At 35.4% G+C, this 23834-nt stretch overlaps 10 protein-coding genes across 11 annotated transcripts; 7 read left to right on the top strand and 3 right to left on the bottom strand.

Moving 5' to 3' along the window:
• Positions 1 to 842: 842 nt before the first annotated feature.
• Positions 843 to 1337, bottom strand: abf-4 (AntiBacterial Factor related; the record flags this gene model as incomplete). The annotated part of the gene is made up of 2 exons (NM_075564.3): positions 843 to 1142; positions 1197 to 1337. The coding sequence occupies 2 exons, from the start codon at positions 1335 to 1337 to the stop codon at positions 912 to 914; spliced, it is 372 nt and encodes a 123-aa protein (NP_507965.1). The 3' UTR covers positions 843 to 911.
• Positions 1338 to 2128: 791 nt separating this feature from the next.
• On the bottom strand, positions 2129 to 4862 carry F26F2.1 (Trichohyalin-like; the record flags this gene model as incomplete). The annotated part of the gene is made up of 13 exons (NM_075565.5): positions 2129 to 2236; positions 2281 to 2382; positions 2432 to 2623; positions 2667 to 2744; positions 2971 to 3210; positions 3254 to 3430; positions 3481 to 3627; positions 3673 to 3804; positions 3859 to 4050; positions 4096 to 4227; positions 4282 to 4473; positions 4519 to 4680; positions 4725 to 4862. 13 exons carry the CDS (start codon positions 4860 to 4862, stop codon positions 2129 to 2131), a joined length of 1992 nt encoding a protein of 663 aa, NP_507966.2.
• A 766-nt stretch (positions 4863 to 5628) lies between these two features.
• F26F2.2 (Transcription termination factor Rho) lies at positions 5629 to 5970 on the top strand (the record flags this gene model as incomplete). Its single annotated transcript, NM_075566.2, has 2 exons — positions 5629 to 5703; positions 5797 to 5970. 2 exons carry the CDS (start codon positions 5629 to 5631, stop codon positions 5968 to 5970), a joined length of 249 nt encoding a protein of 82 aa, NP_507967.2.
• Positions 5971 to 7320: 1350 nt separating this feature from the next.
• F26F2.13 (DUF305 domain-containing protein) lies at positions 7321 to 7743 on the top strand. Its single transcript, NM_001269999.2, has 2 exons — positions 7321 to 7424; positions 7472 to 7743. Exons 1-2 carry the CDS (start codon positions 7350 to 7352, stop codon positions 7631 to 7633), a joined length of 237 nt encoding a protein of 78 aa, NP_001256928.1. The 5' UTR covers positions 7321 to 7349; the 3' UTR covers positions 7634 to 7743.
• A 512-nt stretch (positions 7744 to 8255) lies between these two features.
• On the bottom strand, positions 8256 to 9521 carry F26F2.3 (Transthyretin-like family protein). Its single transcript, NM_075567.2, has 4 exons — positions 9089 to 9521; positions 8783 to 9043; positions 8532 to 8591; positions 8256 to 8487 (listed from the first exon to the last, which is right to left on the bottom strand). Exons 1-4 carry the CDS (start codon positions 9506 to 9508, stop codon positions 8377 to 8379), a joined length of 852 nt encoding a protein of 283 aa, NP_507968.1. The 5' UTR covers positions 9509 to 9521; the 3' UTR covers positions 8256 to 8376.
• Positions 9522 to 10541: 1020 nt separating this feature from the next.
• Positions 10542 to 10883, top strand: F26F2.9 (Transcription termination factor Rho; the record flags this gene model as incomplete). The annotated part of the gene is made up of 2 exons (NM_001129461.1): positions 10542 to 10616; positions 10710 to 10883. The coding sequence occupies 2 exons, from the start codon at positions 10542 to 10544 to the stop codon at positions 10881 to 10883; spliced, it is 249 nt and encodes an 82-aa protein (NP_001122933.1).
• Positions 10884 to 12261: 1378 nt separating this feature from the next.
• F26F2.4 (DUF305 domain-containing protein) lies at positions 12262 to 12963 on the top strand (the record flags this gene model as incomplete). Of its 2 annotated transcripts, NM_001277017.3 has the most annotated exons (3): positions 12262 to 12283; positions 12660 to 12757; positions 12802 to 12963. In NM_001277017.3, the coding sequence occupies 3 exons, from the start codon at positions 12262 to 12264 to the stop codon at positions 12961 to 12963; spliced, it is 282 nt and encodes a 93-aa protein (NP_001263946.1). The 2 variants fall into 2 exon arrangements, with proteins under 2 accessions (NP_001263946.1, NP_507969.1); NM_075568.3 differs by lacking the exon at positions 12262 to 12283 and having other exon boundaries at positions 12683 to 12757.
• A 3695-nt stretch (positions 12964 to 16658) lies between these two features.
• Positions 16659 to 17119, top strand: F26F2.5 (Phage protein). Its single transcript, NM_075569.2, has 2 exons — positions 16659 to 16758; positions 16806 to 17119. Exons 1-2 carry the CDS (start codon positions 16684 to 16686, stop codon positions 16965 to 16967), a joined length of 237 nt encoding a protein of 78 aa, NP_507970.1. The 5' UTR covers positions 16659 to 16683; the 3' UTR covers positions 16968 to 17119.
• Positions 17120 to 17580: 461 nt separating this feature from the next.
• Positions 17581 to 20603, top strand: clec-263 (PAN-3 domain-containing protein). Its single transcript, NM_075570.5, has 13 exons — positions 17581 to 17645; positions 17693 to 17986; positions 18032 to 18107; positions 18156 to 18526; positions 18609 to 18731; positions 18775 to 18975; positions 19019 to 19107; positions 19158 to 19223; positions 19268 to 19430; positions 19677 to 19871; positions 19926 to 20011; positions 20057 to 20122; positions 20514 to 20603. Exons 1-13 carry the CDS (start codon positions 17592 to 17594, stop codon positions 20563 to 20565), a joined length of 1836 nt encoding a protein of 611 aa, NP_507971.2. The 5' UTR covers positions 17581 to 17591; the 3' UTR covers positions 20566 to 20603.
• Positions 20604 to 22512: 1909 nt separating this feature from the next.
• On the top strand, positions 22513 to 23657 carry F26F2.8 (Protein quiver). Its single transcript, NM_001028691.3, has 5 exons — positions 22513 to 22631; positions 22676 to 22768; positions 23190 to 23259; positions 23303 to 23409; positions 23461 to 23657. The coding sequence occupies exons 1-5, from the start codon at positions 22542 to 22544 to the stop codon at positions 23602 to 23604; spliced, it is 504 nt and encodes a 167-aa protein (NP_001023862.1). The 5' UTR covers positions 22513 to 22541; the 3' UTR covers positions 23605 to 23657.
• Positions 23658 to 23834: the final 177 nt, after the last annotated feature.

A 23834-nucleotide genomic window follows, 5' to 3' on the forward strand; every position in this document is an offset into this window, starting at 1 on the left:
TCATCTTGAATTATCAAATTAGTGGTTAGACAATAAATTTGAGTTTTGAATCACTGCAGACCTCCCCTCAACAAAAATCAAATTTACTTGTCTTTCGTCGGTCGGCAGAAACTATCTCTTGCCGTTTCCTATCCTGGCGTTCCCAATCAGTCTGCGCTTCTCAATTTTCAGTTCTCCATTATCAAAGAATTGAGACCAACCCCGTTCGTAAGTGCATATTTAATGCAGTATGCTAACCAACTGGTAAACAATCGAATTAGTCTATCAGGGTCATGAAAAAGATTTTGCAGAGTTTCTTCTGGGCCCGTACATGAAAAGAGAAAGAAAAAAGAGAAAGAGATACAAAAAAGAAAGAAAATAATACATGTACATGCACTGTGGCCAACTGTTCAAGAAATTGAAATGTCAAGATCAGACTCATTAGATTTGAAACAGAACCCTATTCATGGTTGCTTGATGGATGGGGCGGAGTTAAACCGTATAGAAATTGAAATATCAATATAAAAAGGAGTAACAGGTAAAGGGTTTTGTAACATTCTCTTCAAATATTCTAACATGCTTCATATCATCTTATGGAAAATGGAAAATCCCGACATCACTGCATTCCATCGTCGCTGCCGTAGAAGCTTGAAGCAGTGAAGTCTAAATGTTGATCTGGATGTGCAGTACCTAGCAGTAACGGGTGGAAGAATCAACATTCTGGATCTCATTTCATCCGTGATAAATAATAAATATGTGTTCTCGGTGTGTTGAATTCTCTGATTGTTTTGGTTTCGATAGGTCTAATTTTCGAAACGCCAAGCTACCGAGTTGCCGAAATCCCATGTATAAGAACTACCGAAGAAAAGTTTATTGAACAAAGTTTTCATCGACAATTTCAAGCGAAAAATTCAAATTAACAAATTCCATTCTCACTGCCATCCACGTTGCCATGCTTTATTCATACGATTTTGTTGCCGAAGTTGTCTATTATACTGTCTATCAAGTTGCCGTTCACGATTCATTTGAGCTTGTTGCTGGTAATCGTTGTTCCCTCCTGGATAAACTGCATTACCACTGTTGTCTCTATAACACTTCTCGCAAACGCATCGAGCTGGCGCAGTTGTCATCGGATCTTCTATGCACTGACCGGGACCGCAAAGCTAAAAGAAATTTTGAATTAAGTTGGAAAAGTATTCCTAAATATGAAAACTCACTTTAATTTCACACCAAACATTGCAAAGCGGGTCGGTGAAGACAGACCCGACGTTTCCCCAGCCTTCATGATTCAGACAGATACCATCACAATTACTGATGACCAAAGTAACAATTATTAGAAGAAAGCAGTTGCAAATCATTTTAAGTATAAAGTTTTGATCAAGGACTCGCTTTATATACTATCACTTTTTGTTAAAACAAACGTAGTAAAAAGTGATGTGTTTAGTTTGATTAGCAGTCTGTACTCGGTTCAATATTTGACCTCATCGCTTTAATGTTGAATTACTCATCCCTTCATTCTTGAGCAATCAAAAAATGGCAAAATTCGATTATTTGTGCTTGAACTTGTGAACTATTGGCACAAATCATAGGTAGTACCACTTGGATTAATGAAAACGGAGGAAGGATGTTAAAGAAATTTTGTTACTGAGGATCACCTTAATTGACTAAATTAAATGAGATAAACTACCAAAATATGCAAAGAAGGTTGATAACTCCAAAAAAGTTAATTTTGGGCAGATGCGGCACGGAAAAGTGGTCAAAATTCGAGATTTTAGCTAAAATCAGCGTGATTTTTTTTCAAAATTTTAAACCGGCATAAAACATTTTTGAAAAATTTGTGAGCAGTTTCGTTACGAAATTCATTCGTTTCAGCCGACACTTCCAAAATTGCTCAAACCGTTAGTTCTTCTTTAAAAATATGTTTGTCGTAAACTATAGTTAAAATTCCATCACAAAATTGACGATACCCAAAAATATAAGATGACCGATTATTGGTTCATTAAAAGGTTCATTTAAAAAGACATCATGAAAAATTAGGGTATTTGTAAATGATGTAAAACTAAAATGAGAAAAAAATTCGTAAACGTTCCTCTGAATGTCGTGCTCATGGATGTATGGTCTAAACAAAGCTCATTCATAAAAATTTTAATCAAAAAAATAAAAAACGTTTCTTGATTTTCTCTTCCTTCGCTATTGATTTTGCGTCTCTTTTGGCATGATCAGCCTCTAATATCATTCGATTGTTTTCCATCATTCTCTGAGTATTCACAATGATCAATTAAAAAATTTCATTAGACTCACTTTCATTTGATTAAATCCGTCTATATTTCTGATTTCCTGTTGTTCCAACGACAATCGTAAGTGATTAGGGTCTTTATCTTCTGGTCCATTGTAGGAATGAGTCTAAAAATTGAGTGGTGTGTGTGTTAAAGTATAAAACCTTAATTCCTACTTTTCTATTGTCGACGAAATGATCATCAAATTGCTGATTATGAATCTGGCTATTGTTGGTTTGACGGCGCTGAAGATGAAGTTCATCAGCCCTTGAAGTATTGTGAGAATTTCCGCGATATGGCCCATTTCCTCTATTGCCAACTCTCGTTTGGTGATCTTCGCGGTGTCTCTGACCTGGTTCCATGTACATCTTAAAATTTAAGTTATAGGTGTATTCATCGGATAGTTCTTACCCTCTGCTGATCATCCGACCAATCTTCTCGATTCTCTGCATACCGTTGCACTCCTTGATCAAACACCCCTCTGGGATTCTGAAAATTTAGGTTTTGCATTTTCTCCTACCTCGAATGGGGTATTCTCTAGATTTAATATTTATTATCATAGAAAGCTGACACTTTATTTTATAAAGCTATATGTGAATCAAAATGCGTTTTACCCCATTTTCCTCATAGTAAGCTTTGCTTATTGCATGTCTTAGTCGAACTGACTCTGACGAGTATCTCTTTTACCAGCATTATAAACTTGTTTCGATCTTACCATGGAGACATTTTTGTAATTCGGCTCAAGGCTTGTTCGATCATTTTCGTGAAATCCGTGACCTCTCGGCTCTTCATGAGTTTCTAGTTCCCTGGGCTCAACGAATCCGTGGACGTTTTGATAACTTGATGCGCCCATCCGTTCTTGTGCCACTCTGGGATTTGCAAAATTTTGCTCTCGCTTTTTCTCAAATCTCATTTGTTCGTTTTCTCTTGATGCTCGATTCTGTTCGATGTGACGCTGGAATTATAATGTATTCACAGTAAAATAAAAAATTTGTTACCTCGTCTCCCCTTAGTCTCCGCTCTTCTTGCTGACTGTCAAAACTATTTCGTCGCTGATGAAAATCTCCATTTACCGTCATACGAGGATCATTGTAGTTTTCTTGATTTTGACAAGCCTTATCGTTCTTCCTTCTTTGATCCGCATTGGGAGTTTTGTATCCTGTCTCCATGTGCATCTTAAAATTCAAAATATCTAAATATTCATAAGATAATCTCTCAAACTTACCGTCCGTTGCTCATCCTGCAATTGCTGCTCGGTCATGTTCCCATGTGGTCTTGCAGTGTAAAATTGTTTTGGACTTGTCTCGTTTCTCCTATTGTCAACTCTTGTTTGATTACCTTCACGGGATCCATGACTTGACCTCATGCTCATCTTAAAATTCGAATTATCGACATATTCATTACAAAACCCTCTTACCCTCCGCTGATCGTCCTGAAACTGTTGCTCGGTCCCGTTTCCATGTGCTTCTCGTTGCACGTAAGTTTCTCTGTAGTTTCTATCACTTCCTAAACGTTTATTTCTAGTCGCTGGATGCTCTTCCACATAACGCTGTAATCAGAATTTAAATTATGCAAAATATAGACAAGCCGGTTTCTTTGTTACCTCATCTTCCCGTCTATGGACTGCATTCTGTCTGCCAGAATCATGTTGTTTTTGATGGTAGTCATCATTCGCATCCACATTTGATTCTTCTGGTCTTGCAGTGTAAGATTCTTTTGGATTTGGCCCATTTCTCCTATTGTCAACTCTTGTTTGATTACCTTCGCGGGGTCCATGACCTCTCTCCAAGTGCATCTTAAAATTCGAATTATGGACATATTCATTTCAAAAATCTCTTACCCTCCGCTGATCGTCCTGAAACTGTTGCTCAGTCATGTCTCCATGTGCTTCTCGTTGTACGTAAGATTCTCTGTAGTTTCTATCACTTCCTAGATGGGTTTCTCTAGTTGCTGGTCGCTCCTCCACAAAACGCTAAAATTCGAATTTATATTATGTAAAATATAGACAAGCCGGTTTCTGTGTTACCTCATCTTCCCGTCTATGTACTGCATTCTGTCTGCCAGAATCAAGTTGTTTTTGATGGTAGTCATCACTCGCATCCACACGAGATTCTTCTGGTCTTGCAGTGTAAGATTGTTTTGTGTTTGGCTCATTTCTCCCATTGTCAACTCTTGTTCGATTACCTTCGCGGGATCCATGTCCTGATCCCATGTTCATCTTAAAATTCGATTTATCGACATATTCATTTCAAAAATCTCTTACCCTCCGCTGATCGTCCTGCTCATGTTCTCGTTGAAAATTCTGATCGAATGATTCTCCTGCTGCTCCATGAACTTCAGCAGAACTTTGCTCACTCTTCATTCCCATTGATTTGCTTCTTCTTTGATCAGTTTCTCCGAACTCTTGATTCAGCGGTTTATAACTCTGAAATTTGCTTCCCGTTACCGAATTAGGTTGGGGTTACATACCTTAAGCACCACACCATTTTGCCTCTGTTCATCATTATCCGAGCGGTGACCTCGAAAGTCGTGCTCCAAATGTCTGTCGGAATGTTCAGAGTCTTCATGCAAACTGTTCTGACTGTCAGCGTGATGGGGCCCGAACATATCGCTCACTCTTAATTTATCAGCCTCACTGCAAAAAAGGCAGTATGCTAATTTTCAATGAAAAAGTAAGAGAATTCTAATAAAGCACCAAAAAGAATCAGAAAAAAACTTCAAGGTATATAATTGTACTTTTAGCCTACGAAAAATTCGAAAATTAAGAAAACAGTTTTTTGGCTAGCACACAGCCCCTATTACAGGCTTTACTACAACAACGCTGTAGAAAACAATAAAAGTAAGACAACTGAACATTCGTGGTCTCCGCTCTTCAATTTATACTGAACTGATAAGAGCATTCCTTATAAATAAAAATATTGCTCCACATTATTGAAAGATAACACAATTCCTCATACGGAAGAAAGTGCATTTCAATAAAATTATAGAACTAAGAAACATAACCTGTCAAAAAACTAACCGCGAAGCGTCATGAAATCTGAGGAACATGAAAATTAACTTTCAAGAGCACATTTCTTTCAAAACTTTTCCTTGACAGGAGGAATTAATTGTTAGCAATATTTTGATTATTCATGAGGTTGATGTGTCCTCTCAGTATAAAAGAAGCTTGCACTCAAGGGAGCATTATATTCTCTTTATTTTTTACCCCATTTGTATCATTAATTTTCCTGCAACATGTTCTAGTAAAACACTAAAACTTTATATTTAAATGATGGTTACTAAAAATTGTGTTTTTTTAAACAATTAAACGGAATTTTGTTATATTCATTTCAATGTAAAGCATAATTCAGAAAACAATTCCAACACCCAAACAATGAGCGACAACAATACACTGCGGATGGCGGAAATGCTGGATAAGCAAAATTCCCGGCAACATGATTTCATGAAGGTTTTTAAATTTATTTTTTCTATTAATTAATAATGTTTAATACTTTACCTAATAATCAATAATTAATAATTTACCACAAGTATTATATTTCAGCGAATGATGGAGATGAACTACAATGCAAGATTGTCCGACCAGGCAAGAGATGATCGAAACGCGATTCGAAGTGAAAATAATCTCAAAGAAGTCAATGCTGGTTATCATATTTTTATTTTCAATTGTAATAATTGTTCATTCAATGTTGTTCATACTTCAAATAGGAAAAAATAATAAATCAATTATTATTATTATTATGATTATTATTATTACGTCTTTGACAATTCGGCCGAAGCACAAAGGGAGGAGAGTCCCGTAGACATTTCCATTAAAATCAGAAGAAGAAAACAAGGGAGACAATTGTTTTGGGTGTTCTTTATCTATTGCAATTTTAAATCTCATCTATTACATTTTTGTTTTAATCAAGTTTTCTTAAAGTTAGCTATATTAGCTATATACTACCTATATCTATCTCGTTATTTTTAAAATAAACACAGTTTTGGCGTGTTTTTTAATCTTGTGTAACACGGCCTCTCTCAATTAAAAAAAAAATTACATTTAAAAAAGTAATAATCTGTCTCTGCGTCTCTCATGAGCGAGAGAGTGAGTTTTTAAACTGGTTTTGCACTGAATACTGAACAATTGTCTGTAAATGGCGGATAATAAAACAAATCAAATGTTTTACTCTGATTGAACAAACAAATAGCGTTTAAATGGCATGCATAAAAAGCAAATTTGACGGTTTCCTATGAAACCTTTGAATACGTAAATTTGGGAGATATCGAAATTAGTGATTTTTTTAAAGTATAATATGGTGCAAGAAAGGTTTGCCACGTTCAAAAATAAAATCAAAATTATACAATAAACGTCTTCAGTGTGTTTTTAAACAGCAATCAAGCCCAGCCTAATGTAAGCATAATGTGCTACTTGTACCAATATATTGTGGTCAACAAAATATTTGCCGTCAGTTTGAAAAATCATATCAAGTTCTCATAACTCCCATCATATTGAGGCATGAATTCATGTTAATCTCTGTTTCCTTATGTCCTTAAATAAATTTACATCTCTTTGAACTCCAAACAATTCATATCACAGCAAAATACACAGTTAGCATTACCGACATTCTATTAATACTGAACTGATAAGATAATTCCTATAAACTGAAATATTTCTCCAAGTTATTGAAAGATAACACAATTCCTCATACGGAAGAAAGTGCATTTCAATAAAAATTATAGAACTAAGAAACATAACCTGTCAAAAAACTAACCGCGAGGCGTCATGAAATCTGAGGAATATGAAAATTCACTTTCAAGAGCACATTTCTTTCAAAACTTTTCCTTGACAGGACGAAATGATTATTAGCAATTTTTTTACTTTTATAAGGAATTGCTATGCCATTTTTTGTATAAAAAAGATTGCAGTCGAAGGAGCATCATATTCTATCTGATTTGCTTCTCATTTTTTATATTTTATTGTTTTTTTAATATTAAATATTTTAATCTAGATATGTGCTCTGAATTTTTTCGATGATGCCTTTCAATTTTTCTGGGGATTATTATATTTCTTAAAATGAGAAAACATTTTCAGAGGACTATTCCAAACCCAACACTATGAGTGACAACAATACACTGCGTATGGCGGAGATGCTGGATAAGCAAAACTCCCAGCAAAATGATTTCATGAAGGTCGAGTTTTTTAAATTGTTTTCTGTAAATCAACAGTTCTATTTTAGTTCATGATGGAGATGAACAACAGTGCAAGATTGTCCGACCAGGCAAGAGATGATCGAAACGCGATTCGAAGTGAGAATAATCTCAAAGAAGTCTACAACAAGTTGGTCGAAGCACAAAAGAAAGAGAGTCCCGTGGACATTTCCATTAAAATCAGAAGATGAAAATAAGCCGGGCAACTGTTTGCGGCTCTAAATCTATTTTTTTCGTTTTTTTTTAATCTATTGTAATACGGTCTATCTTAATTTCATAAAGTTAAACAAAAAACGCAATATGAGGGAGATTGTGAGTTTTTTAAACCGATTTTGCACTTAATACGGAAAAAAATTGCCCGTAAATGGCGGATAGTGAATAAAATCGGAAAGATATGTTTTGCAATGATTGAACAAAGAAGTATCGTTTGAAGGCATAAAAATTCAACGGTTTTCTATGAATGATGACTCCCATGAGGTCGCCGCATTTATCTGAATGGCGTGAAATGTAGGGCGGCGCGGAACCACAGATGTGTCGGCCGCACGGTGGTTCAGTCACGGTGGTTCAGTTGCTAGATGGGTGCAAACGCGCTCCACCGAATAAACGTGCATAACTTGGCCAGGAAGTACAAAATCGAAAATTCATCACAAATAAAGATAGGCATCGAAAAATCGATTTTGTGATGGTTTTCGAGATAGTAGCCAATATAGATTTCCAGACTGAGTATCATGAACCAATCCATCTAGTTTCTGTGCTACCGTGCAGTTGCTAGATATTGAACTCTAAGCAATCCATATCACAAAAAATATACTGTTAGAATTACTGCCTCTTTATTCTCATTTAAAAATCGTATTCTCTCATATGAAAACTACACAGAAAATAGATCAAAAAGAGGAAAAAAGTCCAGAAAAGGTTATTTATTGATTTATATTTACTAAAATCTTCCAATAAAAGTGTTCTTGATTTCTTCTTCTCTCATCCTCCTCTGTGCATCACTTTCCGCGTGTTGTGCCTCCAATGCCGCACGGTTATTTCTCATAGTTCTCTTAACAATTATTTCAATAATTATATCAATTTTATGAAACTCACTTCAATTTGATCGAATCCGTTTGTATAACGTGGTTCCCGATCCATAATGCATTCCCTTTCCTGGAAAGTTATATTTAAATGTCGTTCCAAAAATTGAAATGTTAAGATTGTTGATGAGATTGTTATTTGTTCAGAAAATAGAGAAACACGATTTGTCGAAAAAACTGAAACATCAGATTTAGGCTGATTTTTTTAAGGCTGACCTTGATGCTAACAGAATTTTATGAGGCTATTCTCGAATTGTTTCTTACCCTCCGCTGCTCATTTCGTTCATGGTGCCCACCACTATTTCTGCTATCAGCTTCATATTCTCTCCCATAAACATTTCTGATGCTTTGGTCGTTTTGTCTCCGCGTGTTTTCCCATCTTCTTTGCTCGGCTATTCTAGCTTCATCTTGCAGTCTTCGCTGAGACTCCTCAAAGCTCAATCGACGAGCTTCAATGTGTTGATTCGGCGTATTGAGTCCCACTATATCAGCTTCTCTGTAGTTGTGAGATTTACTCCTTCTCATCTGAAACGAATACCATTAAAATTACATTCTAACTATTACAAATACCTTGATTTGAACATTCTTAGCTTTGGCAGAGTATGGAATTTTCAGACATACTCCGGTAGGGTAAGGATAGTATGATGGTATTGTGAACGAATAACGCTGGTCATCTGTATGTGCTCTTCCTGAGCTTCTGGTTTGGTCAGAATGTCTGCTTGTTTCAACATTACGAAGGTAGATGCCCTGTCCATTGTTGCCAGTTACTTTTAGACGTAATCCGAGGTCACGATAAGGAATGTCGGGGGTTATTGTGAGTTTATGAAAAGGTACACGCTGACCATCCAACTTTGCGCTGCCTCTTCTTACTTGCACCTGAATATCCGTTCCTTCTTGATGCTGGTAAAAATGACTGACACTTCCATCTCTTTGCTGCACATTGGACAATCTTATGCGATCCGTCCCTCTTGAATCATGGTTTTGCTCCATTGTTATCTAAAACAGCGTTGATAGGAACAGGGGTGACTGCTGAACGACAAGTTTGGCGATTGGTAAAATTGGAAAATATTGGCGAGCGGCAAAGTTTGTGAACACTGAAAACCAGCACTTTCAAAAATTTTCAAACAAACTGAGGTTTTGCATTCTTTGTTTGAAAATTTAAAAACCTTGAAAAAGAAAATGTGAAAAAATCTTGCAATTTATAATTAAGTTTTGAAAATCGTTAGCCAGTAAGAAAATTAAACGTTCCTGATCACCGACATTCTATTAATACTGATAAGAAAATTCCTCATAAACTGGAGTATTGCTCCAAATTATTGGAAGATAACACAGGTTCTTATACGGGCTAGGAACAGGACGGAAAGTATTTTCCAATAAAATTATAAAAATAGAAAAAGAAAACTGAGGAATATGAAAATTAACTTTCAAGAGAACTTTTATTTGTTAAATACTTTTGGCCGGAGAAAAATTCAAAAAAATAAATGAAAGTAAGACAACTGAACATTCGTGGTCTCCGCTCTTCAATTTATACTAAACTGATAAGAGCATTCCTTATAAATAAAAATATTGCTCCACATTATTGAAAGATAACACAATTCCTCATACGGAAGAAAGTGCATTTCAATAAAATTATAGAACTAAGAAACATAACCTGTCAAAAAACTAACCGCGAAGCGTCATGAAATCTGAGGAACATGAAAATTAACTTTCAAGAGCACATTTCTTTCAAAACTTTTCCTTGACAGGAGGAATTAATTGTTAGCAATATTTTGATTATTCATGAGGAATTGATGTGTCCTCTCAGTATAAAAGAAGCTTGCACTCAAGGGAGCATTATATTCTCTTTATTTTTTACCCCATTTGTATCATTAATTTTCCTGCAACATGTTCTAGTAAAACACTAAAACTTTATATTTAAATGATGGTTACTAAAAATTGTGTTTTTTTAAACAATTAAACGGAATTTTGTTATATTCATTTCAATGTAAAGCATAATTCAGAAAACAATTCCAACACCCAAACAATGAGCGACAACAATACACTGCGGATGGCGGAAATGCTGGATAAGCAAAATTCCCGGCAACATGATTTCATGAAGGTTTTTAAATTTATTTTTTCTATTAATTAATAATGTTTAATACTTTACCTAATAATCAATAATTAATAATTTACCACAAGTATTATATTTCAGCGAATGATGGAGATGAACTACAATGCAAGATTGTCCGACCAGGCAAGAGATGATCGAAACGCGATTCGAAGTGAAAATAATCTCAAAGAAGTCAATGCTGGTTATCATATTTTTATTTTCAATTGTAATAATTGTTCATTCAATGTTGTTCATACTTCAAATAGGAAAAAATAATAAATCAATTATTATTATTATTATGATTATTATTATTACGTCTTTGACAATTCGGCCGAAGCACAAAGGGAGGAGAGTCCCGTAGACATTTCCATTAAAATCAGAAGAAGAAAACAAGGGAGACAATTGTTTTGGGTGTTCTTTATCTATTGCAATTTTAAATCTCATCTATTACATTTTTGTTTTAATCAAGTTTTCTTAAAGTTAGCTATATTAGCTATATACTACCTATATCTATCTCGTTATTTTTAAAATAAACACAGTTTTGGCGTGTTTTTTAATCTTGTGTAACACGGCCTCTCTCAATTAAAAAAAAATTACATTTAAAAAAGTAATAATCTGTCTCTGCGTCTCTCATGAGCGAGAGAGTGAGTTTTTAAACTGGTTTTGCACTGAATACTGAACAATTGTCTGTAAATGGCGGATAATAAAACAAATCAAATGTTTTACTCTGATTGAACAAACAAATAGCGTTTAAATGGCATGCATAAAAAGCAAATTTGACGGTTTCCTATGAAACCTTTGAATACGTAAATTTGGGAGATATCGAAATTAGTGATTTTTTTAAAGTATAATATGGTGCAAGAAAGGTTTGCCACGTTCAAAAATAAAATCAAAATTATACAATAAACGTCTTCAGTGTGTTTTTAAACAGCAATCAAGCCCAGCCTAATGTAAGCATAATGTGCTACTTGTACCAATATATTGTGGTCAACAAAATATTTGCCGTCAGTTTGAAAAATCATATCAAGTTCTCATAACTCCCATCATATTGAGGCATGAATTCATGTTAATCTCTGTTTCCTTATGTCCTTAAATAAATTTACATCTCTTTGAACTCCAAACAATTCATATCACAGCAAAATACACAGTTAGCATTACCGACATTCTATTAATACTGAACTGATAAGATAATTCCTATAAACTGAAATATTTCTCCAAGTTATTGAAAGATAACACAATTCCTCATACGGAAGAAAGTGCATTTCAATAAAAATTATAGAACTAAGAAACATAACCTGTCAAAAAACTAACCGCGAGGCGTCATGAAATCTGAGGAATATGAAAATTCACTTTCAAGAGCACATTTCTTTCAAAACTTTTCCTTGACAGGACGAAATGATTATTAGCAATTTTTTTACTTTTATAAGGAATTGCTATGCCATTTTTTGTATAAAAAAGATTGCAGTCGAAGGAGCATCATATTCTATCTGATTTGCTTCTCATTTTTTATATTTTATTGTTTTTTTAATATTAAATATTTTAATCTAGATATGTGCTCTGAATTTTTTCGATGATGCCTTTCAATTTTTCTGGGGATTATTATATTTCTTAAAATGAGAAAACATTTTCAGAGGACTATTCCAAACCCAACACTATGAGTGACAACAATACACTGCGTAATAAAATTATAGAACTAAGAAACATAACCTGTCAAAAAACTAACCGCGAAGCGTCATGAAATCTGAGGAACATGAAAATTAACTTTCAAGAGCACATTTCTTTCAAAACTTTTCCTTGACAGGAGGAATTAATTGTTAGCAATATTTTGATTATTCATGAGGAATTGATGTGTCCTCTCAGTATAAAAGAAGCTTGCACTCAAGGGAGCATTATATTCTCTTTATTTTTTACCCCATTTGTATCATTAATTTTCCTGCAACATGTTCTAGTAAAACACAAAACTTTATATTTAAATGATGATTTCTAAAAATTGTGTTTTTTACAATTAAACGGAATTTAGTTATATTCATTTCAATGTGAAGCATATTTCAGAAAACAATTCCAACACCCAAACAATGAGCGACAACAATACACTGCGGATGGCGGAAATGCTGGATAAGCAAAACTCCCGGCAACATGATTTCATGAAGGTTTTTAAATTGATTTTTTCTATTAATTAATAATATTGTTCTAGCTTATGATGGAGATGAATAACAGTGCGAGATTGTCCGATCAGGCAAGAGATGATCGAAACGCGATTCGAAATGAGAATAATCTCAAAGAAGTCTTCAACAAGTTGATTGAAGCACAAAAGGAGGAGAGTCCGATCGACATTTCCATCAAAATCAGAAGATAAAAATTGAGCAGGACAGTTGTGTCTATGGATTGAAGTTTATTGCTTGCAAGTTTTTCATCTATTGTAATCTTAAATCTATATATTCTCTCTCTTTTAAATAAACATAATTTTGGTTGTCCTTTCTTACTACTTTGCTTGTCTGCACTAATTATTCAAAAACTCGGCGGTATGATGTTTGAATAAAATTTATTTCCCAGAAAAAGAAATTTTTCAAGTACTTTTTTCCAAATTCAGAAGCAATAAAAATTAGAAATTTAAAAAACTTTGATATGTGATCATAAGATACATCCTGAAAACACTTTAAAAGAATAATCCAAAATAAACTATTTGTCTTTCTTCTAGCGATGCGACGTTTGCGCTCCTTTATGGGCTCCGGCTCTATATGGGTCTATTATTTTGGGTCCATTGAAAAATTAGATGCATGAAACAATTATATTTATTGTGCCCTTACAATAGTGATGTATCATTTATTTCCCATATTACTTATTAATGAGGATAACATGAAGTGTAGTGAATACAAGAAGACCACAGTAAAAACAACTCCTACACAAGCAAGCGGGAAGAATGCTGATGACAATATACCGGCAGACAGGCCACATAGATCAAACTATAGATAAAACGTCTTGCGCGCAAAGGACCACACAACAATATGATATTGGAAAAAAGGAAATAGTGATTGCCTTTTGCCTTCTTTGCTGCTCACATTGACGGACAAATAGGATTCATGATGACAAAACTCGGTTTGTTAGTTGCGATCTGGGAGAAAAGGGCTCAGCGCGGAAGTTGCTTTTTAGATGTATAGTGTATGACGGGTCAAAAAAGAAGATAATAGTTAAAAGTTTATAATATAATATGTATAGTCATTGAAACAAAACAATTGATTTTCTCTTCCTTCGCAATTAGTCTTGCGCCCCTTTTGGCATGATCAGCTTAGAGGCTGGTGCCAGACTTAACTCAATTTTTTTTTGATAATGAGCATCTTTATCCCTCGCAGTAAAGAATGAGCCCCATTCCAATTATTTCAACTAACTTCGAATAAAAATTCAAAAATTCAAACAAGGCCACTTCAATTTTTGTTTTCACTTCAATGTAATATTAAAAATACCGGGATAATTTACAGAAAACGTTTCTAATACTCAAGCCACAGCATGATTTCATGAAGGTAAATTTTCTTGATGTTTAAGCAGACAAACTACACGGAATTTTAAACCAGATGGGTGCTAAGAATTCAGAAATTTTGGTGCTCCAAAAACTTAAAAAAAAACAGTTTTCGAAGTTTGAGGTCGGAGTTCAGAGCTCGGAAAACTTGCCGAACAAAAAGGTCACATGACCATTGAAGCATTAAACGCTAAACATTTTTGGTCTGCCTTCTTCCTAATGTTAAATATGGAAAGTGCACGGGTAGACACTTTTTGCGCACAAAGTGTAACAAAAAATTAAAAAAGTTGAGTGTGCACTTTCGTGTCTAACTTTGCTGTACCTGCACATTTTTCGATTTTCTTTTTTGTAGGAAATAGAGAATCGCTTTTTCTATCATATTATCGAAATGGTTATTTGATTTGATGCCATCTTTTAGGATAAATTTTTGATGAAACACGAAAAAATCACTTTTTTCGCATGTGGCGTCGCTTTTTTTTCACACCTTTGGAGATCATGATACAAAATGCTATTGGTAGGGTAACTGTATATCTGAGAATGTTAAAAATTTTTATTTTTTGCAATTTGATAAATTTTGAACCGAGTTATGGTGATTTGAATATCGGACTTGCAAAAACCCGAAATTTCGAAAATTGCGTTGAAAACATGTTTATCGTGAATATTTTTGTTTTATTTTACATTATCAAATGTAAATTTTAACGTAGATTCCGTTTTTTTAAATAGTTTTCTGATTATCTGACCGGAAAGTTACGAAAAAAGCACAAATTGACGATTTTTCAATGAAATTGTGCGCATTCCCCCTTTTGTTTTTCGTGTGCAAATTAGTGATTTTTGAGATTCTTTCGGCTGTAAGTCAGTCAGTTTGGCACTTTTTGACAAAATTTTTTTGATAGCTGTGTTTATCTTGAAATTTTCTCTCCAAAAATATAAAAAAAATTTCAAAAAAGTTGAAAATGAACTCAGAAATTGCAAATTTCTAAAATTTGACAAAAAAATTACATTTTTCCCATAAAAATAAAAAATTTTCCACTATTGATTCGGTTTTTATGTTAAATTCGTAATAAGTGCATAAATACCAAATGCAATCTGAAATCACAGCTCTCTACGACCATTTTCAACGATTTTAGTTTATTTAATTTTTGACCTCGAAATTTCAATTTCCCTCTTTTCCTGGACCAGTTTTTCCTGGAAGTACAAATTTTATGCTTTAAATCTTATTATTTTTATTGTAAAAAGCGAGACAAACTTATTATTTCCGCTCTTGAGTTTTTGGAGCCCCGTTCCTGAAGTTGTGAGCTTCCAGCCATGCTCATGAAGCTCAAAAGTTCATTCTTGACCAATTTTCAAAATTTCAAATGCTATCATATTCTCTTTTTAACGCTAATTTCAAATATATAATTTTCTTAAGCTATTTTCTACTATAAACAAAGTTATGGCGAAGTTTGAGAAGGTTCAGCCCGCCCACTCCTCCCTCTCATGCGCGATGGGTGGTTGTATTATTCAAGTCACCTGTATTACCAACTCTTCCCAAAAATCAACATATTTGCCATATTAAGAGACCATGAGATCATGAGAATGCCTACCGTTTTGGCGCGGGAATATCTCGTAGCGAAGGCACCTAAATCTCTCGTCAACGCACGTTCTCTCTGCTGCCGCTACTTTCGCGCCACAAAGTAGGCATTCTCATGAACTCATGGTTTCGTAATATATCAGCCATATAGTAGAGATATTCTTCTACTCGACACATTGCCACACCACCATAAAAACCTCTAAGATGTTGTTTATGGCTGTCCACGAGTACAATTGTTTTGAATCATTCTTGCCTACAGGAATTTTTTGACTATCCCTACAGTCTGGTATCTAACATATGTTTACTTACATATTTAAGTCTAATTATAGCAGGCCGAAGGCCTGCTATGCTGGTACAGGAAGCAACGCAGGCCGTAGGCCTGCGGTGCGAGACCAAACACATAGGCAGGCGCATGTTCGAGGCGAAGCCGAGAACCTACGCCAGCTAGCGGACTCGCCCCAACCCCACCTCTACTAGCGGGCCCCATAGGGCCCGCTAGTCTGCAACGTTCAATTAATTTTGAAAGAGCATTCTTTATAGACTGGAATATTGCCACAAATGATTGAAAGATAACACAATTCCTCACACGGATGAAAGTGCGTTCCAATAAAATTATAGAACTAAGGAACTGAAGTTATAGAACTATAGAACTCAAAAAACTTACAGCAAGGTGTCATGAAATCTGAGGAATATGATAATTAACTTTCATGAGCACATTTCTTTTTAAACTTTTCATTGACAGGACATATTTATTGTTAGCAATATGTTCAATTTTTATAAGGAATTGTTGTGTTGCTTTAGTATAAAAGAGCTAGCACTCGAGGTAACATTATACTCACTTTGATTTCCTTTTCTCCATTCTTACTTATCTTGCAATATTAACATTTTTCCACTAGCTTTAAATGAATTCATAACTTCGAATGAAAAACCACTTCAAAGTAATATAAAAAATACCAGAATAATTTACAGAACACTCTTCCAACACCCAAACCATGAGTAGCTACAATCAATTGCGTATGGCGGAAATGATGGATAATCAAAACGCCCGGCAAAATGATCTCACGAGGGTGAATTTTCTATAGTTGTTTTCTGTAATTTAACATAAGTATTTCAGCGAATGATGGAGATGAACAACAGTGCAAGATTGTCCGACCAGGCAAGAGACGATCGAAACGCGATTCGAAGTGAGAATAATCTCAAAGAAGTCTACAACAAGTTGGTCAAAGCACAAAAGAAGGAGAACCCATCGGACATTACCATTAGCTTCAGAAGATAAAAATTTAAGCACGATAATTGTTTTCCCAGCCCGGCTACAATTTCAATGGTTTTTTATTGTTTCTTTACTTTGAATGATCACAATATGAATTACAACTTCAACATACATATGATTCAACTTATATCATTGAAATAAATATTTTTAATCATTAAGTGGTTTTATATATATTGATGTCGATAGACACATGAGACCAACCATATCAAAGATTATTTTCAAATCACAAATAGATCTTCCATTTAAATGAGGACTAGCGGTGTGGAGTGTTTGGAACGTGTAGACTCAAAATGTGCTCGAACGAACACATTTCATTATAGAGCTTTGCAGAAATTTTTACAAGAAATGCTTTAAAATTGTTCATGTCGGTTCAAAGTTTCGAATTACATATTAGCTAAAATCTTGACTTTCGCCAACCCAATTTTTCTGTGATACAGCTGTCTGAAAAAAAAACGCATTTTGGCCTGGAACCTGTTGACACCCATAATATATTTCCACGAATGAGTGTTTACTTTGAGTCTATGACACAAAGACCATTAAGCAAGTGAACCTCACCATCATCTCCAGGAAACTATAAAAATCCTTTTTAAAACTTGGATGGTTGTTTCCTTTCCCCCACTTTGAAGAGACATGAGGAAGTTGTATTTTCTCTTCTGTTTTACAGTACTCCTAGCTGCACAGAAAGTAAGTAATGAATTAAAACATTGAGTTTAAATGCCATGTTCTGTCAGGGACCGTCTTATAAATTTGGCGTCATCGATGGAGAACCCATTGATTTAATAAATTCCACAAGTGTTCAAGTGAAGGATTTCGATGAATGTGTTGAGAAGTGTGAGGAAGACTTAAATTGCATTTTGGCCTATCAGAAAAGTGACTCGGAGCCCTGCCAACTATTCCCTTGGAATACAATTTCCGGAGTGAAAGGGAACGAGTCAGGTGGTGTAGGACAGGTTGCGTTTAGGGTGTACACAGATCAACCAGCATGTGAGCTTAACTTGCCACGATTGCTCAATGGAAAGAAATATGTTTGTATCGGAGGTTTATTTTTAAAAATTCGGGGTTGATTTCAGCCAATCCACGAGAACAATACTAGAGAGTACTTATGGACAATTGATACTTCGGAAGAAGGATGGAAGATTAGTTATAGTAAGTGACGACATAGTCTTTTTTAAGCTCACTTCAAAAGTTTTTCAGTCCGTACAACTCTGGACGACAATCTCCGCTGTGGAAACTGGTCGTTCTTCCGTCCATACGTTGATGGTTGTGATGCCAATTGTTCAGTGACAATGGTCCAGGACTACGCAAAGCCTGGACCAGAAACTGTTAAACCGAGAGATGCCCAGATTAGTAACTGGGATGAATGCATGCATATGTGCTATGAAGAGGAAGAATGCCAGATTGCTTATTTGGATAGTGATGCGAAAAAGTGTGTTTGGTACAGTAGTGATGATGGGTTAACGTTTATGAACAAGTCATCGGCTGATAGTGGGAAGAGGTTGGTAATCAAGATGAAGGTTGATGAGACAACGTGCCTATTTACAACTCCACAGTTGCTGGATAGTTTTGTAAGTTCTATTGAGTAAGGTACCAATCTTGCAAATCTCCACAGTAGTAAGAACAATGAATAAATGTATAGTTATTATTCAGAAGTTTGGAACTCAGTCAACTGAGCCATCCACAACAGAAATCTCCACTACGGAAGGAACACCTAAGCAAAGCTGTAAAGATACAAACGCCAGGTTCATTCCAGCCGTTGAAGGATGCTATAAGGTTTGCAGGAATTTGGCGAAAGTATTTCTAGTATAAGTTCTAGATGGTACGGGTGATCCCCAAAGACCTTGTTTTGTCAAGTGATATCACTAACAATGAGGCTCAAGAGCAATGCCTGGAAATCGGAGGAGATGGTCTGATGACAGTGGCTACAAACGATACATTAAATTATTTCCTAAAAGGCGATTACCTCGAGGATATTAAGATGACTCCAAGATTTCATGTTGGAATAATCAAGAAAGACGTTAGTTTACTGCTCTTGCAACCTATTTTGTTAATTATTGCAGGATACCTGGACTTGGAGGCTTCCACAGCTGAAAATCGACCAAAGTCCGATCCCTTGGAGTTTGAACACTCGCAAAGTAGCTGATACAGAGTGAGGAGATAACGATAATTTGGTTGTTTTGAAATTACGATCAATTTCAGGAAATGCGGATATGTACAACTTCCTTCCGATCCTCTTGGTTTTAGGCCGTGTGTGGAGCCCGTAGAGTTAGTTTGATGATTATCGAAATTTTGTAATTGATCTTTCTTAGCTGTGACGACCCGATGTATATGAACGGTTACATTTGTCACTTCCCGAAAATAGCGGACTCGCCTGATCAACCTACTGCAACCACAACAGAGATGAGCGTTCCAAAGCAAAGCTGTAAGGACGCTGATGCAAGATTTATTCCGGGAGTTCAAAGATGTTATAAGGTACGTTTTTGATTGAGCTGGATTCGAAAGATTGTAGAAAGTAGGAGCCTGTGATGATGGATATTAAATTTTTTGTTGTAAAACGAAAAAAAAATGTAGATAAAACTTGCCGAAAATCGGCAAAAATCATTCTTTTCAACATTTCTTGCAAAACAAAAAACATTTGGCATTTAATTTTGAACAGTTGTTACATTCTTTTCAACTTTGAAGTTTTCTTGAACATGTTCCTTTGAAAACAGTTTTTAGATGGTATTCACAAAAGATAAAACTGATCCGACTATAAATGCGTTCACATCTCACGAGGAGGCAGCCGGGAACTGTACTAGTATTGGAGGAAACGGTCTTATGACAGTTGCTACCAATGACTCGATGAAGCTTTTCAAAACGGGAATTCTCGAAAAGTGGCACGACTTTTGGTGGGTTGGACTCATCAAAAAAGATGTAAGTTATCTTTTTTTTTCAAAAATTTAATAACTTTTAATAATAAGCGTTCAGAGCAACTGGACGTGGATGCTTCCTGAGCTTGTTACTGATAACACCCCGATTCCCTGGGCTCGAGATCAAAAATTTAATGAAGGAGAGTAAGTTTTGGCGTCCTGTAACTTGAGAAAACATCAAGATTTTAGCGACTGCGGATATGTGCAACTTGTACCCGATAGGATGCAAATAAAAGATGAGGTGCAGCCCTTTAGGTTGGTTTCAGATAAAAGAAGGACTAATGGTTTGAACGATTTTAACGTATTGACCCAAAATGGGCTCAAATGAACGAATTTCGTAATAAAACTTCTCAAAAATTGTTCAAGAATTTTTTATGGTGGCACAAAATTTCGAAAAAGTTACACTGGATTTAGCTAAAATCTAAAATTTTGGCCACTTTTCCGTGTCGCATCTGCCCAGAGTTGACTTGACTTGTTTTGATTTAGTTGATTTCGTTGATTGATGTACATTTAAAACCGATAGGTAACAATTTCGATGATTTTTGGTTACCTATTCGGCTTTAAATGCAATTTAGTCAACGAAATTAAATAAACTACTCAAGTAAATATATCTTTAAGAAATTAATGATAATATGTTACTTTTCAGCTGTAAAGTGCCTCGGCCGCTCAAAGGATACATCTGTCATTTTGTACAGTGATGAGGAATTGCTTAATAAATCGGTTAATATCTTTTCACTGTTGAGTTTGATTCAGATTCAGAATTAAAGAACAATATTTCGAGCGTCATTCCACTCTAAGCTTCCAAATTCTTTCGGCAAGTGGAGACGGTTTTTCTTTTCCTTTTTATAATTGTTTCCGTGAACAAAAATTGAACAAGGAAAAACAATCGAACGGTGTTTTCTTGTGTTCTTTTTATGACGTTTCTTCACATTTTTCCTGTACGTCTATTATTAATATTTTCCATATTTTTCTCTGTTCAATCCTCTAGACCTCTTAGTTTAACACAGTCTATACAGTAAATAAAAAGGGGGTCAGCGGGGGTCGGAGCATGAGCCAAATGTATTTGCGGGAGTTCTCAAGATTTTTGGTGTGCGTCATGTGACCAACGACGGAAATACGATTTCCTTGTAAATAATATGCATGTTGTGAGAAAAAATTTGTTGGCCCTATCCATAAAAAAATATTCTTGATCGTAAAGTAGCACATTTTTCTCCCGGTCAGCTCTGTAACTTGAGCGCCATATACCTATTACAAATTCTGATGGTGTTGTTTTATGACAGCTATCACAAATTAACTCACCTAGGCTTAGGCTTCGCGTCGGCCTTCCGTTTTTAACTAAATGTTGAGCTAGTTTTTGCATTCTGTAGAATACATCTCGGTCTGCAGATGGTTTGTATTTTGCCTTGTGATTTTGCCAGTGGGCTCAAATGTGAGCAAAGTCCAAGCCATGGCCCTACTTCACAGTTAAGCATAGAGGCTAGACCGAATAGTATCCTTTAGATTGCTAGCATTACCAACTACTATCTGATGTCAGGTGGGAAACAGAGGAGGGCGGATATTTTTTCGGATATTTTCAAATAATGAATTTATCAATAAGTATTGATGTAGTTATTCTGGAAGAAATGTATCCGAACCAAAGTGTAACTATTAAGCAACATTTCAATATGATAAAACCTAGAAAAATTCTACAAGTTTTCCTTACCGAGACCTTAAAACTTATTAGCCGAGCAACATCGGATATCGGATATTACGGATATTACGGATATCGGATAATGGACTTGCATATCGTTTATACAGAAAACTTGTAGAATTTTTCTAGGTTTTATCATTTTAAAATGTTGCTTAATAGTTACACTTTGGTTCGGATACATTTCTTCCAGAATAACTACATCAATACTTATTGATAAATTCATTATTAGAAAATATCCGAAAAAAATATCCGCCCACCTCTGGTGGGAAATTCGGACATTTCTAGCCTGTCTCTGGTCCAGGACTGATAGTTTCAGGCTTCCTCACAAAAATTGAGCTTCCACCACATGATTCCTGTCAATAAATCCCGCGGCACATTTATTTTTTCGATGTCGGATTGGATGTGTGTGTCTCATAGTCAATGAGACACCCAATATATATAAATTCGGACAATATTTGGACAAGAGGAGGACGGCGGTTAGCTTGTGTTGGGGGATATATCTCGATCTCTCTGTCTCTTTTTACCTTTTCAACTGGGTCGTCGTCCCTTTTTCTATACAAACAAATAACCTACCCTACCCCGGGGGCCCTTCGTTCGCTCTATCAAACACTGGGCTATACATCCAACCAAGTACTACTAGATTGTACTTTTCTATTGATTTTTGATAGGATTATTAGACTACTTAAAATTGTTGAAAAATCTCAAAATTTAATTATGCCCCCCGGGGTGTGGCCCCCGTCTAGTTTCTAAATTTGGAATTTTTGGTGGACGAGCTTTCTCTTTATCTCGGCCATGTACCAAAAACCTCACTGTACCCTGCGGCTGTTTTAAAAACACACCTATTGACAAAAAAGTGCTCCATGAGCATTTAAAGTGTTTGATTTCCTTCACTTTTTTCCACCAAATTTTCCCTCCCACGGTCCTTGTCTCTGCTCGAGTGGCTCAGCGTTTACCGGCATTTTACAAAATTTTCCAGTGGAAAAAATGCTGAACTTCCTGCTCTACTCAATGCTTTTCACATCGTCAGCTGAAGCTATCAATTGTTGGAGTTGTGCCAGTGACAATATGAAGGAGGTAGGGGAATTTTGGAAATAATTTTTTTTTCATTTTTTTTTCAGAATTTTCTCACAAAACAACGCGGACCCTCAGGCAGAGTTCAGCTACCGAAAACGTTCTCAGACGATTGTAACGGATCGACTAATATTATAAAGGTTTGACGAACTTTTAGGCTCCACCCACTCGGCGTGCCAATCCACGTGGTGTCAGGCTGTCCCATTACGATTTGACCTACAAAAAATGCGGGAATTTTCCGCTCAAACAAAAGTGACGTCAGCACTTTCTTAGCCATACAAAATCAGTTGAAACCTCTGCGTCTCAACTCTCGCATTTTTTGTAGATTTACGTAGATCAAACCTAAATGGGATACTCTGGCACTACGTGCCAATATAAAATTTAATTAGTTTCATTGATTCTAAGCAGTTTTTCATAGACTAAAACATCCTAAAAATTGTAGGGCACTGTCGTGAATAGGTTTATGACAAAAAATCATTGGTATAACATAAAATTTAGAGTAATAATTCAGTATTAAAACCTAAAGATGAAAAAGAAAACTGAAATTTTCCAAATTTTTAGGATCGAAGTACAGACGACTGTGGTCCGGGTGGAATGTGTATGAAATGGACACAGGCCGTCAATAATTCAGGTATTTCAAAAAATATATTTTTTAACGAATCCCAAATTTAAAGGTACAATGAGCTGGATGACGTTCCGCGGCTGCTACAACAAAATGTTTAATTTAAATGATCCATCCGTGTTTAAACCACCAAATCACAGTTTTTGCACACACTCTGAGGTACTTTTCCGATTTTTATCCTGAAAAGTCAATTTTAAATTTAATTTTCAGGTCCCGCTGGCCTGCCTCTCAGATTCTTCAGTTATCGAGGACACGTGTTGGTGCCAGGGGAATTTCTGCAATTTTTCCGAGTCTAATTTGAATTTTAAATTAATTTTCGTGTTTTTCTCGCTTTTTTATTTGATTTTTCGATGAAAATCGGCTTTGAAACATATTAATAAATTTATTAGACTTGTAAATCAAAATCGGCAAACGCGCCAGCAACCGCTGGCTTGCGCGTCTCCCGTGCACAGCTGCACGGGGGCGATAAATGTGCATTGAACACGTGATTTTATTGGTTTTTGATATTAAAAATACGAATTTTAATATAAATTTATTGGAAAACTGATGGAAATTGAATAAAAATCAAATTTGAAGTTTTCCCG

Source organism: Caenorhabditis elegans, chromosome V, assembly GCF_000002985.6.
Source record: "Caenorhabditis elegans chromosome V".
Classification (NCBI taxonomy): Eukaryota; Metazoa; Nematoda; class Chromadorea; order Rhabditida; family Rhabditidae; genus Caenorhabditis; species Caenorhabditis elegans.

Coding starts and splice junctions, on each gene's coding strand:
- clec-263 (NM_075570.5), top strand. CDS start 17,592: ATGAGGAAGTTGTATTTTCTCTTCTGTTTTACAGTACTCCTAGCTGCA. Junction 17,987..18,031: donor TGCTCAATGGAAAGAAATAT/GTTTGTATCGGA, acceptor GGTTGATTTCAG/CCAATCCACGAGAACAATAC. Junction 18,527..18,608: donor CACAGTTGCTGGATAGTTTT/GTAAGTTCTATT, acceptor GTTATTATTCAG/AAGTTTGGAACTCAGTCAAC.
- F26F2.13 (NM_001269999.2), top strand. CDS start 7,350: ATGAGTGACAACAATACACTGCGTATGGCGGAGATGCTGGATAAGCAA. Junction 7,425..7,471: donor AGCAAAATGATTTCATGAAG/GTCGAGTTTTTT, acceptor GTTCTATTTTAG/TTCATGATGGAGATGAACAA.
- F26F2.3 (NM_075567.2), bottom strand. CDS start 9,508: ATGGAGCAAAACCATGATTCAAGAGGGACGGATCGCATAAGATTGTCC. Junction 9,044..9,088: donor CTAAGAATGTTCAAATCAAG/GTATTTGTAATA, acceptor TATTCGTTTCAG/ATGAGAAGGAGTAAATCTCA. Junction 8,592..8,782: donor AACGAAATGAGCAGCGGAGG/GTAAGAAACAAT, acceptor ATAACTTTCCAG/GAAAGGGAATGCATTATGGA.
- F26F2.5 (NM_075569.2), top strand. CDS start 16,684: ATGAGTAGCTACAATCAATTGCGTATGGCGGAAATGATGGATAATCAA. Junction 16,759..16,805: donor GGCAAAATGATCTCACGAGG/GTGAATTTTCTA, acceptor TAAGTATTTCAG/CGAATGATGGAGATGAACAA.
- F26F2.8 (NM_001028691.3), top strand. CDS start 22,542: ATGCTGAACTTCCTGCTCTACTCAATGCTTTTCACATCGTCAGCTGAA. Junction 22,632..22,675: donor CCAGTGACAATATGAAGGAG/GTAGGGGAATTT, acceptor TTTTTTTTTCAG/AATTTTCTCACAAAACAACG. Junction 22,769..23,189: donor GATCGACTAATATTATAAAG/GTTTGACGAACT, acceptor CCAAATTTTTAG/GATCGAAGTACAGACGACTG.